The 25,208-nt window shown below is 41.3% G+C and overlaps 1 protein-coding gene across 1 annotated transcript; it reads left to right on the forward strand.

Annotated features, from left to right (window-relative positions):
- The first annotated feature begins 1,632 nt into the window (after positions 1–1,632).
- Positions 1,633–23,612, forward strand: ypel1 (yippee-like 1). The gene is made up of 5 exons (XM_083784616.1): positions 1,633–1,852; positions 6,220–6,504; positions 18,540–18,583; positions 19,791–19,899; positions 21,127–23,612. Exons 2-5 carry the CDS (start codon positions 6,388–6,390, stop codon positions 21,214–21,216), a joined length of 360 nt encoding a protein of 119 aa, XP_083640742.1. The 5' UTR covers positions 1,633–1,852; positions 6,220–6,387; the 3' UTR covers positions 21,217–23,612.
- Positions 23,613–25,208: the final 1,596 nt, after the last annotated feature.

A 25,208-nucleotide genomic window follows, 5' to 3' on the forward strand; every position in this document is an offset into this window, starting at 1 on the left:
CTGCTTTGCTCGACATCAAGGGATTGTTCGAACGCGACCGAGGACGGCGATGTAACCAAGGCGACTCTCCATTCATGACAACAATAAGTTTGAAGAAGTTCGGATGTATCTGCGGTTCGACAGCAGTCGGCAGCGCATCACAGGGACGTCTTGGATCCACACAAACTGTGGCGTAAACAAGTGCAGCTGTATGTGTGACAGGTTTGATGTCGCACTGAGCGACAGCCAGCCGTCCGCGCGCGCATCGCAGCGCATTAAAGATTCCTTTCAAACTGGGCCACGGGCAGGAACCGCGTCATAGGCCGACGGGGGAGCATCATAAACATCAAACTGCTTTGCCTTTTAAACCTGCCCCGCATCGGTTTGTTTTTGTTTTTTATTCCCCCACGATTGTAAGATCGGTTCGGGCATGCACACACTTCAGCGTACTTTCTTTTAGCCGATGGAACAACTGGCACAGAAAGAGACGATCCAGATCTGTTGGATGGAAACAGGCCTAGTCCCGCTGTCGGAGGTCCTAGTCCCTCTGGAGGAGCTCATGTTATGTTGGGAGACCTAACGGCGTCCATGGAGTCAACACAGTTCAAGTAGGGACGGTGACAGTCGTGTCCCCGCAGGGCCCTTGGACTGGACCGTTACTGGAGAAAGCCTTTTCTCCACCTTCCCTCCACCTGCTATTCTGAGTAAGCTTGCCCCCCCCCCCCCCTTATTTTCTTTCTTAAATAATAATAATAATATATAAACGGACAATGTATTGTGTTTATCTTTTGTCTTCACTGAGAACAATACGGTGTTGTTGTCCTTCCATATGTCGCTCTAGGTCTCTCCTGTCTCGTAACTGCCACGTGAACTGATTGTAAACATGGCACACGCTGTTGTCCTCAAACCTCACAGATCAATGTGGTTAGGAAGTATTTTGGTTCGATGTTTGATTTTGTCCTGAATGGTCCTTTTGTTATGCAACATCATTGTCGAGTTTGTTTTCCTGGAGGAAATTTGACTGATATTAATCCTCGACACATTAGGGAAGCAAGCATATCAAATCACTGGCTTTGTGTCATGAGTCGAGTCCATGATGCAGTAGTCTGGTCAAAACACAGAGAATGTGGCCTGGGGGGGTAATGAATATACCTGCCTTTTTCAGGTGTTAACCGTGGGAACAATATCATTCAATGCTATGATACTATGACTGTCGCGATTGTTATGGTGTGTGAAGCACTTCACAGGAGGTTATTCACATTTTGTTTGAACGCATTCTGGAAATTGGTTGTCACTTGTAAATAAAATAAAGCAGCACGCGTAAATCGTTCGAAACTGATCATTCTGCCGTCATTGATGTAGTAGCATATATAATGTACTAACAAATAACTATATTGTTTAAGCTAGTTTCTAGTGATGGGAAGCAAGTCCACATCACACAAATAACTATCGATGCGTCGTATAACGGTGTCGTATACAATACATGGAATAAAAGTATACCCCCTTGTATTTATTTACACATCCGGGCCCAGAGCGTCCCCTCCCCCCTACGTGTCTTCCCTGGAACCCTGCAGAGCCATTGGGAGGTGAGGGTGTCAGTCAGGCTGCGGTTCGGCCCACCACGGTGACGTTTATGTATATCAAAGTAACCAGGCCAGTCTACCACGAACACAAAAGAAACAACAAAGAAAGACAGTGGAAATGAGAATCATCATCAACACCACGACCACAAGGACAGAAGTTGTCGTCCGGTGACGACACGCGTGGACCAGAAGAAGTCAACAAACACGAGGACAACAATATAGTTCCTTGCTATGAAAAGCATTGATTTGAACCTCACCTGTTTATTTTTTGATCCACTCGGATTCAGGTGGTGAGTAGAACTATACTTATTCAGAATCAGAACCAGAGATGTGTTGCTCAATATAAGCCACAGAGACAGTGTTTTATCAACAATAACAAGATCCTCAAACAGTCCCAGAAAAACAACACGCCGCTCTCCTGAAGTTGGCGTCGTGTTCTTTGTTTAAATAATGTTCTGATCAGAAGTGCCACGTTCCATTCACGCCATTTAATTAAAAGGCTTATGCTATTACTGTATTATGTACTATTAAGGCATTGTGTCAAGGTTGTCGCTTGACGAGGGGGGATCGCACCTCGGCAAACTATATGGCTTGCAGATCTGTTCTTTTCAGCCAGCGACACCGCCGTACGACGGAGTAGCTATAAATAAATGAGGGTTTAGGGACTCCGCACGGACTTGTCACCGTCGAACAGGTAATTAGAAGGTAATTAGATGAAAGCAAACGAGATGGTCAACATTGTGTCTTTGTTGTTGTCGCTGTGAGGACATGTGAGAGAGAGTGTCTTTGTCTGGAGGTCTCTCTCTCTTCTCTTCCTGTAGTGCTGGTCAGTCACCAGCGAGACGCACGCGGTGCTGCCTTCCCTTTGTTTTGACTGTGTGAGCTCATAGCAGTGACAATAACACAGCGTTTTTTTTCTTAAAACCTGGGGCCGATTCTAGGAATGCCGTCTAAATCAGCACTTCTCACACTTTCAAGATTTTTCAAAAATGTTGAAAAATAGCATATGTACTGTAGCTTGTATATCTGCTACTTTGGAAGGGCCAAAAATCTAAAATTACATACTTTCCAGATTTTAATGGGTTACATTTAAAACAACAACACATACTGGATACATATACTGGATATGAGTTGCCATATATATAGGCTATATGTAGATATATCCCCCTTACATAAATATTTAAGTAATAATATACAAACTGCACGTGCAAGCTTGTAGATTGGCTATTTTTTGGTGATTTGTTGCCCAATTGGGATGCCATTGGTTCAATCCAGTGCTTAATGTGCAGAGGAATAAAGATCATTTTCACTTGCAAACGTGTAAGCAGACAAATAAAAAAAGGCTTAATGTAATTCCTGGTTTTGACTTGTTGCCAATGAGGCTGTTGTAAGATAGTGCAGCTATCTCCCAAGTCAAGTAACATGATCTTATTATCCCTTATTTAATGACTCCTTTGTACAACACTGCCTGTCGCTTGCTGACATTAAGACTTGTTCTACAGCTGAATAGAGCAGAGATTTGCATCACTCATCCTGTCACTTAATGGCTTTGTGTGTGTGTGTGTGTGTGTGTGTGTGTGTGTGTGTGTGTGTGTGTGTGTGTGTGTGTGTGTGTGTGTGTGTGTGTTTGCAGAAGGGGGGGGGGGATCATCATTGTGTTTAGTTGTTGTTTTCTCATTTTTCCACGTGTGGGTAACACTGACAATTTAATTTCCACAAATTAAACAGATAGTTCACCCCCCCAAATTGATTACTCTTTGTGTCTCACATAAGTTCGGTGTCACTTGCCCCGAAATCCAAACTAATACAAGCATGTGAAAAAAGAGGAACTAACCAGGTGCTCAATGGAGATAGCACAATGTGATAATGATGAAAAGGTGCTCACAAAAATCTTATAAATAAAGTTGTAAAAATAAATAAAAAAAGGGCTCACACGGATCAAAAACGGGATCAAGACAGATAAAAAGAGAAGGATCCGGGCACACAAAGTAATTTTTTTTAGGAACGCCTTTATTAAAGGCAACTGTCAACATCAGGGCAAGAAGGACAAGTATGTGGTCAGCTTGTAGATCAGTTATTTTGGGAAAGCTACACCGTTGTACTAAGGAGTATAGTAGTAAACGGCACGGCATGTTTCCTGTTGAGTTGCGGAAGCTTCTTTGTTTGCTCGACTAGACTGTCTGACTCCCCCCCCCCCCCCCCCCTTCTGACTTCTCTCACTCTGTCTCTCCCTCTCTCTCCAACTGGCTTCCCCCCTCCTTCTCTCTCTCTCTCTCTCTCTCTCCCTTCTCTTCCTGTTCCAACACGTTGCTCTCATTTGAAACTTTATTCTCAGCGTTGCAGTGCCTGTTCATATTTACTAGATGGTATATACCAATACACAGTCCTTGTTGAGTGTAGCTAAATAATCTATTCTTAATCCATGTCCCATGTCCACACATGTTATGAGATGTCCACTCTACATCAACAACATTGCTATCAAGTTGTTGATTTGACGTACAAACTCAAGAGTGAGATGGTTAGTCACTCACAACAACCTGGCCACTTCCTCTCTTTCAACACATTTTGGTTGTCTGTCTCCTAAAAAACAACCTTGAATTGCTGGGCTGGCCTAGCGGTCCGGGCACCTAGGCTGGTAATCCAGCCTGACAGTGTGTTGCAGGTTCGAGTCCCAATCCCGACGACCATTGCTGCGTGTCTTCCCCGCTCACAGCCTCCCCCATCTCCCTCCCCATTTCCTGTCAACCTACTGTGATCTATCAATAAAAGGCCAAAAGACTAAAAAAATAAATTTTAAAAGAACACCAACTTTGAATTGAGTAATTTCTTGAGTAAGTCATTCCATTGCCTCTAAATGGACAGAAAAACATCCCCCAAAAAAATTCGGAATTAGCTACAACTTGAGAAGGAAGCACAATCTGTAGAGCGCATATCCCCCCAGGCTGGGTTGCCTAGCCAGGCTGTGTAAGTCATGGGTTGCAGCCTTCAGGTTTCCAGGAGGAAGGGGAGGAGATAGCATTTCTATGACTTCCAACTTTCTGAATTTGTGGCACCACCTGTTGGCAGAAGTGAAAGTGCTTGTGCATTCAGCAGTTTTTGTAAGAAATGGGCCCCTCCCACTAAGTTTGAAGCAGGTTACAGGTAAACATCATGGCATATCGGAACCTGTTTGACAGTCATTGTCACATATGTCATGAAATCGTTAATTTGGTGGTGGTGGTGTTTGTGGGGGAGTCATGTGGCAACAAACCGTGACATTTGGAACATTTGTAGTGCCCCCTATGGATCTCACACACACACTCTCACACACACACACACACACACACACACACACACACACACTAACCTCACGTCCACCTCGGAGGAAAGCCTGGTCTGATTTGATTTGGGTGTGTTCTAAATAAAGTGTTTGTGTTGATTATTGTGTATTTTATTATGTGTAAACGTGAAACATTATTGTACCGTTCACCTTTATCTTTTTTAGTATAATAGTGTTAGTTTACTATAATTAGATTAATATACGATAATCAACACTATTACACTTTATTTAGAAGTACACACCCAAATCATGAATCATAGTACATCGTACACGTGTGTTCAATCAATTATTCAATCAAAGCAAACAGCATAAACAATATTAGTTTGGCTCTTCTACAAAAATAAAACTGACAAGTTAGTTACAAGTCTTCATTCTGTCGCACGTGCCAAGCTGTCTTGTATTATTTCCCACCACGGAGTAACCTCGCATCTTGGAGGACAGTCAAGACGGGCAGGCCAATCAGAGGCAGGCGGAGCGTTACGTCTATGCTCAGCCACACACACACACACACACACACACACACACACACACACACACACACAGATACAGCAACGATAACTATTATGTTGCTATCCCTCTCCAATCCAATACATGATGGGAATTTAATCCAGTTGTGTATTTCCAATCAGGAAGTGCCAGGCAGCTTGGCTTGCCATTATAAACTCGCTAGTGATGTTAGAATTACTTTCTGATTGGAAAAATCTAGTAAATCTGTAAGTGCCAATCCATTGTATATCTTCCTAAAGGATATAAATATTACATAATAGTATGTGATGCACATGACAATTAGCATTTTATATACAGGAGAGTCAAATCCCATTTCAATTTGCATGATTAAAGATGTATTTTATCATGTTATGACACACTTGATTTCACTAGAACACATTTTATTGATAGGTCTGTTCAATGGTTTCACCTGATTTGGTTTGTTTGAGATAACTTGGAGATATTTTATTTTACATAAGCAATTAAAGTCAGTGGTAAATGTTAAATCAATACTTCACCATGTATTGATCTTATTCGTTAAATTGTACTGAATTTCCCTTAGATCAATGAAGGGGGTAAACACGCAGATCCGACACACCAAAGATCCGACATGCGGAAATCACCCGTCGCTCCTGAACATGCGTTGGTCTGACATGCGTGCTTAGCTTGCGGTTAGGGTCATGTTGGGGTTTCAGGTAGGTAGTCGGTCTAATGACAGTCGGACCTAAAGCCTGTACCCCAACGAAGGTCTATCTATCATCCATCCATCCTTCTATCCATCCGAAAGGAATATAATGACAGCATATTGGGCATGTTTCTCACCATGTCCTCCTCCCCCTTTCCTCCCCACAGGTTTGATTTTCTCCCGTGGTGTATGTGTGGAGTGCGCCACACACCCACTTCACAACAACGACGGCTCTTGCTTGCATCTTCCAGTGCTTCTTCTGTCAGCAAGTCCAGCAGAGCTGCAACTCTTCCAGTGCCAGCCCTGACACCAGCGAGGAGCCCTGCCCCACTGACATGGTGAAGATGACCAAATCAAAGACCTTCCAGGCTTACCTGCCGACCTGCCACCGCACCTACAGCTGCATCCACTGTCGGGCACATCTGGCCAATCACGATGAGCTCATCTCAAAGGTATAGCCACGTTACACTCCAGCGGTTCTCAAACTTTCTTTTCAAAGAACCTTCATAACTCTCAGAGTTAGTTCTGTAAGGCAGTGGTTCTCAAACATTTTTGTGCGTGTTGTGAGCTTGTACTGTATAACGTCTATTTTTAAATAGCCATGGTAAGAAAAATGTGTGGGGACCCCCTGGAACCCCTCTAAGGCCTCAATGGCCAGGACCCCACTGTTATATACAGTAAAATCCTGAGTGTCCGTTTTAACTCTGAGAGTCTATGTGTACTCTTGAGGTACACATAGATAAACTAGATAAAGTGCCCCTCTGGGCACAGGTCTCCACCAGGGCAGGTCAGGTTGTGGCCTCCTGGTGGCCAATGTGAAAAGGGTGCCATTTCTTGGCAATTGTTTGATTTGAGGCATTTTGTTCCAAAAATCCACCTGTTGGTGGTGCTATAACAGGCCAATGTTAGCCAATTAGGATGGAATATGAAATATCGGACAGATCCGTCTTGAACACATGACATGACAGATAGTGTGTAACGATTTGCGGGATTTTTTAACAGAATCTGGAGGAGTAATATAAAAAATTGTGTTTTTCAAAAGTCTGCCTCTTGGTGGCGTTATAACAGGCCGTTTTGAAAATTTTGGGGCAGAGGTTCATCGTTGGCATCCAGGGAGTGTGTGTGCAAAATTTGGCATCAACCGGGTTAACGGTGCCCAAGATTAGCTGGTAACGGACGGACACACTCACACACATGGACGAAGTGCAAAACATACTCTCTCCCCATGTGCCTTCGGCCTGGTGGAGACAATAACGCTGGAAAGGTTACTGTGCAATGTTTGATCAAATGCAGAAGATCCACTGCTGTTCATCCCATAATGCAACACACTTTTTGCAACCAAAAGAGTGTCTCAAGGCTTTTAACAAAATAACAATGATTCAGCATTATGAATGTAATAACGCATAACAAAAATATGATTGTTCGGATATGATCAGAGGTAAAAATATTGGTCTCCACCAGCGTTAACTATAGCTAGTATATTTGTAGTATTATTGAGCTTTATAAATAGATTCAAACACTCCTGTTTATTTTGACAACGTTGGGTCTTTTGGACACTGTGGTTTTCATTTCAGGTCCCTTTACTGTTGTCTTAGGATATCAACTCCAAAGGAGGTATTGAGTTTATCCACACATAGAGGGAGCAGACTCCAGCGATATCAAAATAAACATGCTTATTCTCCCACTACACTGTATTTGTCATTTTGTACTTTTTTGAACCACCTAAACCACAAAAAGCATTTGATCTTACTCTTCCTTTTCAAGCGTTTTTTTGTGACATACAGAGCATGTCCAATTAAACTAAATTAAGTCTTGTTGGGTGTATTTATATTGGCTGTTTAACCACTCATACCCTAGAATCCCGCTACTCTGGGGGTGAACATCCAGTGAAAATAGCAGATCTATAAGCATTAAGCTCACAACACGTCACAACATGTCGTGAGCTTGTAGATATGTTCAGCAAAGATATTTAGTGTGTAAAGAGCCCTTTGGTCATTAGTTTAGGGTTTGAAGACTTTAATTCCTACAACCAATACTTTTCCATAATTACCATGGCGTTTTATGTATTTGTGAAGATGCTGTATATAGCAACTGAATGTTTTGTTACATCTGTAAAGCCTGGTTTTAGTGATTTATTCTTCAGAAAGAGCCGATCTACAAGCTCACAACGCAGTGATGCATTTGGAGCTTGGAGACTGCCCATTTTATGCAAATGCAGGCGACAATGGAGTATGATAAATTAAGCATAATACAAAGCAGAAGAGCGAAACCATCAAAGCAGCACAAAGACAGTGCAGCATCTCACCCCATATAAGCATGCAAATCACACTGCATGGCTCTTTGTCAAGAGACAGTCATAGAAAACACTATCTTTCCCTCAAGAATGTACACACAAACTATTCATGTGTAAATTACACACACACACACACAAACACACACACACACACACACACACACACACACACGTATGTAACTTTACTATTGCTGAAAACATGAAGAACAACTAGAAAGGTGCTCAATACTCAATAGTGTGCAAAACTGCAAATCTCCACCACATGTATACACATCTAGCTCTCCATCGTTCTCTCTCTCTGTGAGGCATGCAATGACAATGTTTTGACATTTGTTAATTACTTGTGTCAATTCTGTGTGTACAGGGAACAGAAATCAGGCAGAGAATTTAAATGACGGTGGCCCCCATATACTGTATGTCCAAACTGACGTAAACATAATACAGTACTGTAGTTAGAGCAAGCAGCCAAAGCATGTCAACCAGCTGATCAGATGGTTGATTAAAGTAACAAACTGAAGGGACCAGCATGATGAGACCAGTCCTCACCAGGGGGGGTCACCACTTGATTTTGGTGGGGTCCCCAGAGAACGGACAATTTAAGGACTTTTAAGACCTTTTTAATACCGTAAAGAAAAAAAGACCATTACGGCATCAAAAGTAATCACAAACGAAATTATAAAAACTGGTCAAACATTGGGCAAGCTATCAAATAATATAGGAAAGAGGCCAAAATTGTGAAAATAGCCGATCTATAAGGTCTGCTATTTTCACAATTTGTATCTGTGGCACTGAGTCAAACTAAATGTTATGCCTCGACTCCTACAATTCCATGTGCTTGTCAATGGGGGGGGGGGGGGGGGGGGCTGAATTGAAAAATGATCATTTTGGGGGGTCGATGCCATGGCCTGAAAGGTTGAGAACCACGTCTGTGTGTGTTTTTGTACTCCAATACATACAGAATGTACTGTACTGCACAGGTTTATGAAATAATCTCATATTATTATGTTGATGGCACTGGCAGTCTTGCACTCTATGGCAGGAAACTGACTTGCTCAGAAACGTAGAATTTAAGACGTGGTTAAACTCTGTTTGCATCTTGGGAGTGTTGGGAGACCTCACAGGTTGTTATTGCGCCTGTGGTGCTTTCTGCACAGACAGACAGACAGACAGTGCAAACGACCTGCAGAGATGGATTTAATGTCTGCTCTCTCTCTGCTTCCACTTTTTCTTTTTGAGCAGTAGGCTAATTGTGACTTGGGAAAAGTCTACTCATGGGAGATGTAGCTATTTTAGAAAAAAGTCAGTGTCTCATTTAGTAAAAGTGAGTGAGTTATCTAATTCACAGGTACCTGAACCACATTTAACCCAATGTTGGGTCGTGTGACTAAGGAAAACAACCGCACACTGTCTTCAAATGCAGTGACCACCATTTATTTACAGGGAAATAGCAACGTTTCGGCCTATGCGGCCTTCGATCATCAGGCTATGTGTGACTACACAAAAGCAGTCGTACTGTGATGTCAACACGTACAGAAACGTTCGTTTGTTTATTATCATTTAGAATTATCAAAATTTTTTGATCTTTGGTTCAGGGACTACCAGCGATCCAAGCAGTGACTGTGTGTGGGGTGGAATCTATTGGCACAACAACTAAATTGGGGAGAAAAATGGGAGGACAAATAATTGGCTATTGGTTCTAGTATACTTACGTCTAGTGACTCAACCTTTGGAATTTCAAGGAGCCACGGTTTGATATGAATTAGGCCACAGGCGCCCATCAGATTTTCTGGGACCCAAGTCAACCCAAGTCACAACTTCAGACTCAAGCTGTCAGCATTGGATTTGATCAGATAGTGATGTTAGCTTGAATGCATGCAGTGGTAGAACATAACTAAGCAAATGTACTCAAGTACTGCACAAGTACAATTTAGAACCTTTTATTTTAATATTTACTCAACTACAATCATTTGACTACCGGTACTTACTTTGCAGAATTAGATTAGTAATGCAAACCATGCAATAACCAATCTGAAGACCTATTTTATATATAAGCTCACACGTAGAAGCATTCTTTTTACCGGTAATATTTTCTTTTTTATCTATGTTTTGACGTGTTTACAAATATTCTAATAATTTTAATTTGGTATTGTAAACCTATTTTGATGACAAACCTTTTGTACTTTGTTCCCTTTATTACTCGTGTCAAATGTTGAATACAGATGTTTTACGTTTAACGGAGTATTTCTATATTGTGGTAAGAAGTACTTCTTCTACCAATGTTTTTGTTATCAACATGGATAAATGATGTTATGCCGGGAGGTTCCCCAAACGTGGGTATCCAGGCTAGATTTCTCAAACTCTGCTCGAACCCGACCAGGCCCAGCCCGATATATATATGTATATATATATTATATATATATATACATCAATGTAACATCCTGAACACATTGGTATAACCTTTTATTTTACTATTACTGTCAATAGGACTAACCTACTATTATTGTCATCATTACCTCTCCAATGCAACCTCTAAACCCCTCAAGATATCAATAGTGAATAAACATGCAATATTAATTAAAAGTATTCGTTTTCATGCCAAGGACCCCCAAAATGATATGTATTACTTGGCCATGAACCTCCATCTGAAAATGTTTTGTTCCAGGAACTTCCAGGGACCCCAAGAAGAAGATTTGTGTTAATCATATTTTTCATTTTCGTGTAAAGCTCGCAGCGTGGCACAAAGTGAACACAGCCTGAGCATGGTATGACATTGTATACTGTAAAATAATTTTCGTTGCTTTATACCGGTATATATGCTAAAATCTAAAATGACACTGATGCTTTCCCGGTTATAATGGGTTAACCACATGTTGTGGTGCGAAAATTAGGTGAAAAAGTCTGTCGATTTTATAAATATATAATTAATTAAAATTAACACAAGAGTTTGTGACAATTTCTGACAAATAATAACTTTGATCCATTGGAACACAGGTTATTTATTTTGTCCATTTCCCGAAATGTAATCGTTTTGGACATACAAGGTTTCCAGCTTGTATGTCAGTCAACTATTTTACATTGACTGACTCTTGATATTTGTCAGATAAGATGGTGGATATCATACCAGCAGTTGCTAGACTTAGAATTGGACTTAGCAATGGGTCTTAGTTGTACGTTTGGAAGACCGTTATTCCATATGTTTGGGAAGACTAGAAAGGAGCAATCTTAACTCGACACAACTGCCATCGCTAGCAAAAACATCAGACTAAGCTCAGCAGCTCTCCATAATTTACATAATATGTAACAGTAACATTCATTTACACATGCATACAGTACTTCAGTGCAGGTCACAGTGGGATAAGTTAAAGAAGCTGTTGACATTATAAGACAATGTTCACCATGGTTTCTCTGAGCTGCCGCTGGAATGCTGGGGAACCAGTGACACCAGTGAGCTTCACACGGAAATTAATTTGTACACAGCTACGTAATACAGACAGTATGCATTTGCCTTTTTCATGCATTGATGCAGCTCCTTTCCTACGTATGTATGCAGCCACGCTTGCATTCAAGAAGTATCAGAATGCTTACAATATTCCTGCTTTTTCATGTGGTTTGCCAGTGGATATGGAATATCCACAGAATAGGAATGCATATGGAATGCTGTAAATAATAAGGGAAAATTTGCTAAATGTGTGGCAAATCTGCAAAAAAAATGCTTACTACTAGCTTTCTTCACAGATGTGTTCATAAAGGTGTCTACAATCATAATCATACATTTGTTCCAACCCAACTTTGTGACAGCTGTTGAAAGTTGGAATATAAGGCAAACATTTCCAAATTTCATTATTCTTTAAGTAGCATGTGACGTGCCAAACTAGGGGTTTTTCATGATTCTGAATCCATTGCAAGCATTAGTTTTGCACAAAAAACACTCCTTTGCCTAAAAATGCCCATAGCCGGCATCACAAATGTGTGGCTATGGCCTATGTGGCTATGGCCCAAGGAGTATTTTCGTGGATTCAGCATCATGAAAACCCCCTAGTTTAACATGTCACATGCTACTTAAAGCATAATGAAATTTTGCCTTATATTGGTTGTTAATGGTACCCCAACTTTTAGCAGCTGTCACAAAGTTTCCCAGGGGAGTTGGGTTGGAACAAATGTATTATGTTATAGTAGACACCTTTATGAACACATTTGTGAAGAAAGCTAGTGGTAAGCATTTCTTTTGCAGATTTGCCACACATTTCTCAAACTTTCTTTAACTATAACGTGTCTTCCAAGTTTTCAAATCCTGTAGGACCTACCAGAATCTCGTAAATTATTATGGTAACTAGGAAATGTACCTAGCTGCTGAAGGAAAGATTTTCTTTGAGGGGCGCTAGCCCCTCCAATATGGAGTTTAATGTGACACCTGTTTCTTTGTGTCAGATGTTGGCCACCATGCTGTTAAAAGTCTTTATAGTTAGGGGTCCCCCATGGGGTTTATACCCCCCCCCCCCCCCCACACACACACACACACACACACACACACACACACACAGAATCTCTTCGCCCCAGAATAGGGATGCTGGGTTTCATGTGGTTAAAAGGATCATCATCTATTATCAACATTATCACAAAGGATTGCGGATCTATTTATAAGCTCTGTATTGTCTGCCACACCTCCTTGGCATGTGTGAATCCGGTGTACGAGGCACCATCGCCAAGGCCTCAGCATCAACTCCTCTAAGCCGATTATGTTACTTAGAAGAAGATGATACTTTCATCTGGGGTTTTCCACTACATGCGGCCAAGCATAGGTCGCCCCATCCACATTTGATTTGTATCTCATATTATGACATTTGTGAGGATAGGAGACTGATAGGATGATAGGAGACTGGATATTGGTATTGATTTTGGATATCGTAATATAGTAGTCGTCTTTTCCTGGTTGTACTCGCTTGAGCACGTCACAAAATGTCCATTCCAACCTCATTTACATATAATTGGTTCTCTACTGCGCATTAAAAGATGCCACAATTTCCGTCCACTCACGACGTGAGGACAAAACATGCCTATCAATGACGTCATTGATGTGGATTCCAACCTAAAGTAGAAACTACAACCTTTCTCTTCCTGGAAGGTTGGCATGCTGAAGCCATTTTCCTTGCATGAATACAAAATATAAAAATCTTGTTTGAAGATGTCATCAGGCAGGTTTGGTAGGCTGCCTAGGTTTCTTAACTACCCACACAGCCCTCCTCTGAGACACAGTGAGTTTCAAAAACCATTGCAAACGACCCTCTAGTGGCCTGTTTGCAGACCCCCCCGGCAGCTATTGTGAACGGCATCTTCAAAATGCCTTTCCACTTCCATAAGTTATTTTGGAGAATTATTTCTTCTATCAATTATTTAGGGTTTCAACCATACCTATATAATATTGGAGTCACCGCAAAGAGACCACTGGGGGGAAAGCCCAAGTCGTTTGCGGTGGTTTTTGAAAACCTTATGCCCATACATACACCATACCAAAAAGCAAAAACTTGTCACCAGCTAGAAGCAGTTTGAGTTATTGACTCTGTCCCCTCTAAGGTAGTCTGGCAAGGCTTTTAGGGTTGCCCACTTAACAATTAGGCAGAGGTGGGAAATGTGGCACAGCACCCCCATCTTAAACCAGGAGCAGCATATGTACAGGAGGAGTATGAAAAAGCCAAACAATCTAGAAGCCGAGTTAGCTGAGGGCAATGTGAATGATTTCAAGTCAAACTCCAGCACAGGCTTTGAAATGACGTTGTAGAAACTCCAGTGTAAATCTGCAATCCTTAAGATTTAAGACCTTACGCGTCGCTTCGTGACACATTGCGAGCTTCTAGATCTGCTATTTTCACTGCTTATAAAACATTATTTTGTTTCCTAATTTAGGGAATTTCTTTGATTATTTTTTATTTTATTCATGAAATCCATTCATTTCTGAGGAAATCTTTAGAAAATAATTAATGACAAAGGTTAGGAAACAAAAAATAAAGGGATATTCACTTGCGAAGTTGCGACCCACAAAAATGGATCCGTGATCCTGACCCACTGTTTGGGAAACATGGGTTTTTTTTTATGCCCATCATAATGCTGAAAGGTTTAGTCATGGAATAACCATGCTAGAATGCAAGTATCAGATATATGATGATCTAGTCACAACAATGCTTTTAAACTAAATTGGTTATTACATCATCATTGGAAACTTTTAATTGAGTACTTTAGTATGTGAATAAACAACTTAGTTAGGACACATAGAACATGGTTTCCTCAAGCTGATTCCATCTAGCTTCTAGATTACTATTATCAGTGAATGTGGGAGAAATCCCTATTAAGAAAACATGGCTTTAGGGGCACGTGGGCATAGTCAGTAGTGCTGTCGCCTCACAGCTATAGAAGGTCCTGGGCTCGATACCCGCTGGGGGCGCTGGGGGTGTGTTCCCTCCTCCACGTCATCAGTGCCCATACTCGAGGCGGGGTTGGCGAAAGGGCCTTTCTGTGTGGAGTTTGCATGTTCTCCCCGTGTATAGGGTAGGTACCCTCACAAAAACATGCAGTAATCCTGGTCTCTAAACTACCAACTTCCCTGGCCAGAGGGGAAAGGAACTGGTCGTGGAGGGAACGTGTTCCCTCCACGCGCTACGTCCAGCCGGGGAAACTCCCCCCTGTAAGGTGAAAAGGAGCAGCTTGGACTCGCCATGCATAGAAGGAAGTGTGAGGTCAGTCCACTGCCCCTCCCAGGTTGGCAGAGGAAGTGTAGCGTCCATGATTAGATAATTGACACTGGGTGAAAAAAAATGGGTTGCAAAATCGTGAGATAAATTTTAGGGGAAAAAAGAAAGAAAACATGGCTTTGAAAAGCAATTCTTAAACTAAAGTGGAGCTGTGTATCATTCTCTGTGGTGAAGGGATTTCAAAGATTTTGCAGCTTAGAATGGATTTGTAGTTTATGTTTTTTGGCCAAAGATGTCTCTTGCTTATATTGCTTTGAGTCATTCCATACTGTGTGGTCAAGAAGAAAGGATATGGGGATTTTTAGATAATTCCTTTTAAAATGAGCATTAAAACAAGTTTAGCAAAATAAAATAAAAATGTCATTATGGGTGTGCCTCACAAAGTCACAGTTCAAAATGTTTAATGGATTTTAAGCTAATCCAGAATGTTTGTCTCTGAAACTCTTTCCTACAGGATTGTATTTGGGCCTGTACAGTCTTTATGTTGTGAGTGTATAGTGGTCTACACTGAGCCTTAACTGCTCTGGAGAGAACAACGCAGGCAAATTAAAAATAGACTGTGGGAAACAGATAAGGGCAGAGCAAGAGGGGGAAGTCTTTTAGCCAGTGGTTAAATTGATAGCTCAGCTTAACCCAAGTGGAGACCACAGATATGACTCCCGCCCCTCGTGACACAGAGACCCCCCCACCCCAGCCACCGCCATCATACAATTGTGTGGGTGAACTTGATATCAACTCCACAGTGACTGACCTAGTTCCCTTGCTCCCAAATGAAGGTCATTTTCTCTTGTTTCGTCTGCGCTGTGCTGTGCTGTGCTGTGCTGTGCAGTGCAGTGCATGCTCTGTATTTAAAGCCAGACTATTTTACTTTTTATTTTATCGAGTATCTATAATTATGCAGCCGTGTGTCCCGGTTTTTTAACTTTTTTCCCCCCCACAAATAGCTCACAATGTGATATATATATATATATATATAACTCTTTGTCTGCTACTAGTGGCGGAAGAAGGTACTGCGCCAGTAAGCCAGAGGATTTTCTGTGTTTGGGGGCAGATTAATTTCCGCAGTGCCAGCACGGAGAATCGGAGCAGCAGGAGTGGTATTGCAGTCGCTGTACCGCACTGTTGACAAAAAAAGAACTAAGCCAGAAGGCAAAACTCTCTGTCTAGCAAGCAATCTTCGCTCCTACTCTCACCTATGGTCATGAATTGTGGGTCATGAAAGAAAGAATAAGATGGCGGATACAAGTGGCGGGTGGCCGGCCTCTCCCTTACGCCGGGGCTCCACTTGACGCGTCAGCGTTGCGTCTCCGTCACCGGCAGGGAGGGTGGCTCCACTGCCTACGATGCGTTGCGTTGTGCTGCGTTCGGTGACTGCTTTAAAATTGTCCCGGTTCGTTTTTTGTCCCGCGTCACACGTGTCCAGTGGAGCCCCGGGCGTTAGAGATAGGTTGAGAAGTTCTGTCATCCGTGAGAGACTCGGGGTAGAACCCCTGCTCCTTGACATGGAAAGGCATCAGCTTGGGTGGTTCGGGGGCATCTAGTATGTCTGCCTCCGAGCATCTTCCTAGTGAGGTCCTCGATGCACGTCCCACTGGGAAGAGACCCCATGGGCAGACCAAGGACCGGGAGGGGGGAGATTGATTATATCTCCACACTGGCCTGGGAATGCCTTAGGATCCCCCAGGAGGAAGTTGCTAATGTTGCTCTGGAGAGGGAAGACTGGAAATCTCTGTTGGAACTGTTACCCCCGCGACCCGATTCCGGATAAGTGGTTGATGGTTAGATGGATGGATGTTTGCTTAAAGTTAAATGTTCTCAAACTTTAATCAAATCTTGTTTTAGTTGTTCATACAGTATATATATATATATATATATATATATATATATATATATATATATATATATATACACACGAGTGGTGTCTGTCTGTCCGTCCCTGGCTGGCTGTGTCCAAGCACGGAAATAGCGTTTGGTTGGTTTTCACAACCAAGTCTAACACACACACGCAGCCTAACACACACACACACACACACACACACCCACACACATTAACTGTATATATGATGATTTCGGGTATTACAGTACAGGGACAGTACAGTAGAGGGACCCCCTGTGGACCCCCACACAGTAACTCTGTCATTTCTCAACTGTTTCGGACACGGGGCGGCTCACCGGAACCGGGCCGGCACTCTGGGCGCATTCCTGTGGGTCTGGAAGTTCCGGGGGCCCCCACACAGAGTTTCTACACTCACTTAACACGGGTGTGATTTTAATAATAATCTATGGTCTAGGACTCTCAAAAATCAGGATCTACTCTGTATCAAAGACAATAATTATATAAAATGTTATTGTTAGAGAGGGAGAGAGGGGGAGAGAGAGAGAGAGGGGGGGGGGGGATGATGGTACATTCAGTTGTTGTACACAGGAAGCTGCTTTGACTTTGCGCTGTGGGGAGGTGGTGGTTGTGGACTGTGGTCAGTCAGGGCAGCTGGTGGTCCAGTTAGGCAGCGCCCTCAACCACGGCCTTATCTATGGCACTCAATTTGCAGTGGAAAAAAGCAAAGCCCAGTGGAGCCTGTCTGTCTCACTGTGCTAGCCAAGAATGACAGCCCCACAGAGACGGGTTGACAGGCTTATGTCCTTAACCCCTATGGGAGCATTGCACTGCTACATATACAGTACACACATTGACACATAGACTTACTGGCAGGCCTGAAGCAGCATTTAGAATGTCAGTGCAAGGTCGGTAGCCATTCCAACTACCGTGACCAAACATTTCATGGAATCAAGTGCAAAACCCAGCTGTAGTTTGATAATTCTATTTACACAGCAATGTTTGTGTTTGCAAAGTTTACACTAAAACAATTCACATTAAATTGGAATAAAATTTAACTAATTAAGAAATAACTGGTACATTTGGGTCTACCAAAATTGCTGATGTACAACACAATCAATTTGACATGGGACTGTTGGCATTGGGTTATAGCACAGCAGACTAATGTAATGTTGAACACTATACAGTGTGGGTTCACTGGATTTGGTGTCTAATGGTTCCACAGTGGTTTGCTCACAGCTAACTAATATGTTTAAGCTTAAATTAAGCTATAGCACACTCCTGACGATATTAAAAAGTTAACATTTCAGAATATTATGTCATATATATTTCTGAATGGTTGAATCATTTGAGAGAGTACAGTGGTACCACGTGTGTGTGCTGTTGTTTCCTACTGTGAAAGAAATGTTTCTCATGGCTTATTCCTTCTCCCCAGTCAAACTGCTCAGTAGGAACTCCTGGCAGTAAGGGAACAAGTATGTGCACTTCAGCTACTGGGAGAAAAGCACCCGAGGGCTTTTGACAGCTGACATGCCTCCATTCTGTGTGGACTCGCCACTTTGACTTTAAGTTCTCGTCACCTGACGTGCTTTTAATTTTTTTCTCTCTCTTTTTCAGTCGTTTCAAGGCAGCCAAGGACGGGCCTATCTCTTTAACTCTGTGTAAGTATGATGAGCCCCTGAATTCAAAAGATTCAGTAAAGCCGTAGCTTGTTTAGCAAATATTGTAGTAAAATCCAGAGGGTTACTTTAGTTAAATGAACACTGACCCAATAATAATAATAATAAAACTTTATTTGACATGAAATGCAGCTCAAAGTGCTTTACAGAACAATGGAGAATAAAAGAAAAGCAAGGCAACGACAAAAAACAAGCAGTAATGCAATACAGTGAGGACGAATGAGGATGAATAACAAAAATAAATAAAAAAATAAAAAAAATAAAAGATCAATTAAAAGCAATGTTGTAGAAGTGGGTCTTGAGCTGAGCTTTAAAAATGTCTACAGAGGCTGCCTGACGAAGGTACAGTGGGAGCTTGTTCCATGCCGACGGCCCGTAGAAGCAAAAAGCTGCTTCCCCGTATTTTTTAGTTGCCATTTTCTTTAGGCAAAGCGAGCAGGCCAGCAGTGGAAGACCTTAGGGGGCGGTTTGGGACATATTTAGGCAGGCAGTCATGTAGGTAGGAAGGTGCGAGACCATTGAGAGCTTTATAGACAAGTAAAATAATTTTAAAATCAATCCTAAAAACAACCGGAAGCCAGTGCAGTGATGCCAAAACTGGAGTAATATGTTTTCTCATCTTAGTTCTAGTTAAAACTCTGGCTGCTGCATTTTGGACAAGTTGTAATCTGTCAGTTGTTTTCTTAGGCAGTCCTGAAAAAAGTACATTGCAGTAATCAAGCCGAGAAAAAACATTTAACTCAAAATAAAAATAAACATTTAACTCAAAATAGCATCAGTGACGACTGACAGTGCGTGCGTGCGTGCGCACTATACTGTACGTGAGAGGTCTAAATGTCCCCACAAGTAAGAATTTGAGAAAGAGACGTTGTGAGGACCTTTTTCCTGGTCCTCACGAGAATTATTTTTAAAGATTTTTTGAGATAGGATTATAATTATGATTTGCATTAGGCTTTTAGATTATAGGTTTATGGGTGGGCTTTATAGTTTTCACTATTTTATATATAGTTGTGCAGCGATGTCACAAACCGGGGAAAATAGCCAATCTACAAGCTCGCAGCGCGTAGAGCTGCAATATTTTGGCTATGTCAGCTATTTTCAATGCCGGTCTGAAATGTCGATGTACTAAAATGTTGATGTACTCACTACTATAGTAACACTGACGTCTGTGTCTGTCTCTGTCTTGCAGTGTCAACGTGGGCTGTGGGCCGGCGGAGGAGCGGGTTCTCCTCACAGGCTTACATGCTGTGGCTGACATCTACTGTGAAAACTGTAAAACCACCCTTGGCTGGAAATACGTAAGCTGCTTGAACTCCAACCACTTAAGCTGCACATCGTCGCTGTTGCGCAGAAAAACCTTATCTCCAAATGTTTTGTAAATTAATGTCCTACTTTAAGTGTGACAAACAACTAACAAGACTAACTAAAGTGACTAACAAGAGATGGTAACTATACATTCGAATAGATCTACATTGGATCCATTGGAACGCAGGTTCTTTTTTTCCATTTCCTGCAAAGTAACCGTTTTGGACAAGGTTTTCACCTGACAAAGACTATATACTACTGTATGTAAAATAGCCTATGTACAAAGGTCCTGGAACACAGTGACAAGAGTAAATTGAAGGCTGGATAGCCGAAACATCTGTCTCTCAGTTATTATGTAGAAAATAAAAATAATTGAAGTGGATCAATCCCACCGTATGCAACCTTTGTCTTTCATGATGTTGTTTTGATTGGATATCGCACCAGAAGTCAGAGAGCGGTGATCACAAGAAAAGTCAAGCTTTTAGATCTGCCATTCTTGCTATGTTTTGATATTTTTTGCCCAAAATGGGGATTTCCAGATTGAAAGTGGTAAAGACTTGCCCTTAATGTTCCTCCTCCTTTACTTTGAACGTCCATAAAGTTCCAATGACAGTTTGCACTTTTGAAATTTGTATTCGACGTTTTAGCTGTTGGTGCATAAGGTAATTACAGTTCACAGAGATTGGCTCCAGACTGCTAGGCTAGTACCTCTGAGAGGTTGCAGTGATTAAATGTCAGGATGTTTTGAAGGGACTTGTCCTGGTAATTGTCTGAAAAGACTATGGGAAGAGAGCAACTCACTGAAAGCCCCTCCAAGTGACCTAAAAAAAAATACATTCTTTGTCAGCCGAAGTAGGAGAAACTATGAACCAAAATAATGTAATTGTTCAATTTGATCCCTGCGCTAATGAATCACATACTAGCTAGCACCTTACGTATGTTGTCTAGAATGGTGAATGTGATTGGTGTTCCCTTTTTGAGATGGGCTCTTTCAATATTGGAGAGTGAAATTGTTATGTAAGAATCTCACAATTCATATGGAATATGCAAATCTATGCCATATACTCTTATAATATGAAAACATCTTCAGGGAGCCACCAGTAGTATGCAGTTATATGGTATCAGTTTGCATGCTCATTTGCTGTGAAAAGTGTAATGAGTTGATCGGTTGATTGTCTCATAAATAATTTAAATTAAGTTTCTTGTTTTGTTTTTTGCAGGAGCATGCTTTTGAGAGCAGTCAGAAATACAAAGAAGGCAAGTTCATAATTGAACTGGCACACATGATCAAGGACAACGGATGGGAGTGACTTAATAGTTGCTCTCACTTTTTGAGACTTTTCAATGCTCTACAATCTACATTGAACTCCGTAGAGCAACCAACATCCACAACCGCACCCACCGAACACCCACAAACCTAATTTCGCCTCTTTCACACACACCCACACCCACCCACCCACTCACTCTGCTAATTGTGAAACGGAATGGAACGGTGACATAACAGACTATTGTAAGAAGCAGCGACTCGGACGATCGTGCCACCGCAACCCTCATGTTAACCTTGAAGATCCTGTACTCTCCTCAAGCAGCTGAGGAGCTTTCGGTTCGACTTCAGTCTTTCCTCAATAACACGCTTACAAGTGTTTGGGGACATGGCAGCCACTGTGTAAAAGGAAATAGACTTAAGTCAGAAGACCCCCTGCATCACATGTGAGAAGGGGCATGGGGATTTAAAATGTATTTTATATTTCTTTTTTTGTTTTTATTAAGTTGTGGCGTTCTTTTGATGGATGTTACTGGTTAGCATTTATTTCCCCTGTCAGTCCTGTCATGGTATTTGGTCCGTTAGTGGAGCATGCTTTTTTTATGATTTATATTTTTTCCTGTCAAAATAGGAGGCGTTTGGGTGGGGGGTTCAATCATGTAGCAGCGTCGTGCTTTTGAAACGGTGGTGAGCGCGGTATTTGCAGTGGCGTGGGATATTTGTACGTGTTGTGTTTTCCATTTGATCCTGTAATATTTTTGTTTTCTTTCTTTACTCTTTTGTTCTACTGCACCCATTCAGTACCTACACATCATTGAATCCAGCATCAAGTATTTGTTTGATTGTTTATATATATATATATATATATTCAAGTGTAGTGTTTGGCTAAATGCAAGTGTGGCTGGTTCCATTTTGCAGCCGTACTATAACTGAAAATAGGAACATGAAAGACAAGTGCAGACAGACACTAGAGAGGGGAACCCGACATCAATACAACACATTATGACAGATTACACTGTTGCATAGTGGAACAATGAAAAAAGAAACGGCTATATATGAAATCATACTATGATTAAATATCCATACATACTATGAAAGGTATTCATAGTGTATAGATATTGCAACATGTAATTTATATAGATATTTACTCTCATGCACACGTATGTATGTATGTATATATAAATATACTGCATGGTGTGTATGTGTTTACGCATTACACAATAACATACTTGAAAGAAGTTACTTTGTTTTGCACTTTGCAGAGGCCTTTGGTTCATAGGTTTAGAGGCAAAATGTTGTTTGCTCAAGTCAAGTCTTCTCATGGCCTTTAATTGATAGCTGACCGATTGTTGAAGATGTGTGGAATGAAAATTGGGGTTACGACTCTAAATCTGATCATCTCCACAAAGTTGTCTAGAGCAACAACAAAAAACGTTTTTAGAGAGAAGCGCAATTTTCTGTTACTTTGCTGCTATGCTAGAAAGTTAATCCCTTCTTCCACTCTTGTAGGTCCTTGCACTTTATGCCTATCTGGCTTATTTCAGCTTCTGAATTGTCACTTTCTTTGTAGACGGTCTCTTTGTGATTTGCCTCTAAGCAGCATGAATCTTGTGCCTCTTCAAAAAAAAGGAAAAAAGAAACTGCAGAAAAAACTGCCTCCCCTTTTCTGTTGTTGTGCAGTGCATAACTGTGAAATCTAGGGCTGGGCGATATGACTTCAAATCATTATCACAATTATCTTTTGCCTCAATAACAATAATAATTAAATTGCAGAAAGTCGCTCATGATGCGTCTTATTTGTGAGCTTATAGATTGTCTATTTCGGCTATTCATGTACACCGCCATTGTACAAAAAAGTATAATAAAGGGCTTGAGTGTTTAATCCCACAAATCGAATAAGTCGATTGGTTTCCTCTGTGTCGATTCGTAGATATAGAAGTAATGTAAAAGATTGATAAAAAAACTAAATCTGCCTCGCGATTAATCGACTACATGTGCACAATTAAATTTGTTGATGTTGATCTGTTCTAAATATGGGATTGGATATATTTTCAGTTAATTGCCCAGGCCTAGTTCATTAAGTTCATTAACCCCAGGCCTAGTGAAATGTATGCGCGAACCGATGTGTCTTCCCCTTCTGCTTCAAAGTGGCCCTCAAAACAACCCTTTACTGAATCCTCACACAGAGCTCTGACCCCCCCCCCCCCCCTTTTTTTATTTCTTTCCTTTTCTATTTCCTTTCCTTTATTGTTTTTTTGTTTAACAAGAAAGGTGATTTAAATCTAAATAATGAATATATTTATCTGTAAGAGTTTAGGAGGTGGAACTGTTAGGCATCTTCACTGTGTTATTTCTCAGTAGAGCATAGAGGAGAATAGCTTGTGGGGTTCCTAAGCCCGGGGGGGGGGGGGGTGTTCACTGCAAAACCTTTTACTACAGTAGGTTGAGGTTGGGCAGGGTGGGGGGGAGGGAGCGATTCAAAATCATCAGTGATTGATTACTTTGCCGGCAAGGTCAGTCAGATCACGTGACCTTTTATTGTAACAATGACAATGCAAACCCTAAAGAGTTACAGTGATACCTACTTGAAAATATAAAGACAAAAACAGCAGAGATATTGGCCCTGTTACCGTTTTTTTGTACATATAGTAACATATTTAAGGTTTTATACATATTTCTACTGGGTTAGTTCTTTTACTTCCCCAACTTGAAGCACTTTTGTTAAACTGTACCTCTGGCTTCATTGTGCGAGTGTGTGTACGGATGAATGTGTTTTTGCTTGCGTGCTAATCTGCGTATCCGCACGCACGCAAATATTTTGGTTCATTTTACTGTGTGTGTGAGTGTGTGTGTGTGTGTGTGTGTGTGTGTGAAAACAATGTGGGCTTTCTTTTATAATGGAGGGGGTTTTATTGCCCTCCACTTTCTTTTTACACCTATTTGATTTATTATTTTCGTTTACCTTCTCTCCCCAATTATCGATTGAGAGCTCAAGGTCTATTGGTTTGAAAGTGATTTGACAAATGTATTTGTATTTTTTCCTCCCCGTGTTAACTTTTCTGTCCGCCTGTGTTTTGTTTTTGGCGTGGTGGTGATAGCCCTGCCAGTGGTTTGGTCTCTCGGTGCCGTGTGTTGAACATCTAGGCCGAGCTGGAATCGCCCTCCATGTCACACCGCCAGAGTCCACTTCTCCTGTATACTCCTCGTCAAAGAGATTTCAATGTCACTGTCAAAAAGCAGTTGCCAGTGTCACTGTCGGTGTGTACCAAATAAGAACCGTGTTCTGTGTGGACTGCAAATTGGTGTCGTCTGTCCGTTGACAGCAGTGGTGGAAGAAGTGCTCACTCAGATTGTTTTGCTTTTCCATGATGTAGAAATACACTGTTACAAGTAACAGTCCTGTATTCAAAATTATTCTTGAGAGTAACAAAGGCATCATAATATACTTAAAAGTACCAAAAATATAGTACCGGTACTTACTACTTACTACTTGTCATTATGCACAATATCTTTTTATTTTTATTTTTCAAAAGTTTTCAAAATCTTTCTAAAAGCTCAAAACCAGCCATAATTGGATGCATTGTGAAAAGTAACTTGTAACTAAAGTTGTCAAATATTTGTAGCGGAGTAAACAAAGTATAGGCCTACAATGGTTGCCTCTGAGATGTTGTGGAGTAGAAGTATTGAAAAATGGACATTCTCTCCAACTAGAAAAAGTACCTCAAAATTGTACTTAAGTATATAGTACTTGTGTAAATGTACTTTGTTCCATTTCACCACTGGTTGACAGACACGACGCCACGGGATGATGTCGGATATGAGTCTCCTTGATATTCAACTGCTCTACCAAACCAAGACGAAACAAAAAAACGAATCATGTCACTCAATGACATGATCTTTCTGTAGAATGTTTTAATTCTATGAACGTTTAACTACCTAAGGTAGCCTTGAAAAAGACATGTGAGCCGCTGCTGAAAATGTTTACTTTTTTAGTTTTCTGTGACACTGGCTACATACTTTTTGAGCTCTGTTAATCAA

Source organism: Protomyctophum parallelum, assembly GCF_964188405.1.
Source record: "Protomyctophum parallelum genome assembly, chromosome: 15".
NCBI classification, from domain to species: domain Eukaryota; kingdom Metazoa; phylum Chordata; class Actinopteri; order Myctophiformes; family Myctophidae; genus Protomyctophum; species Protomyctophum parallelum.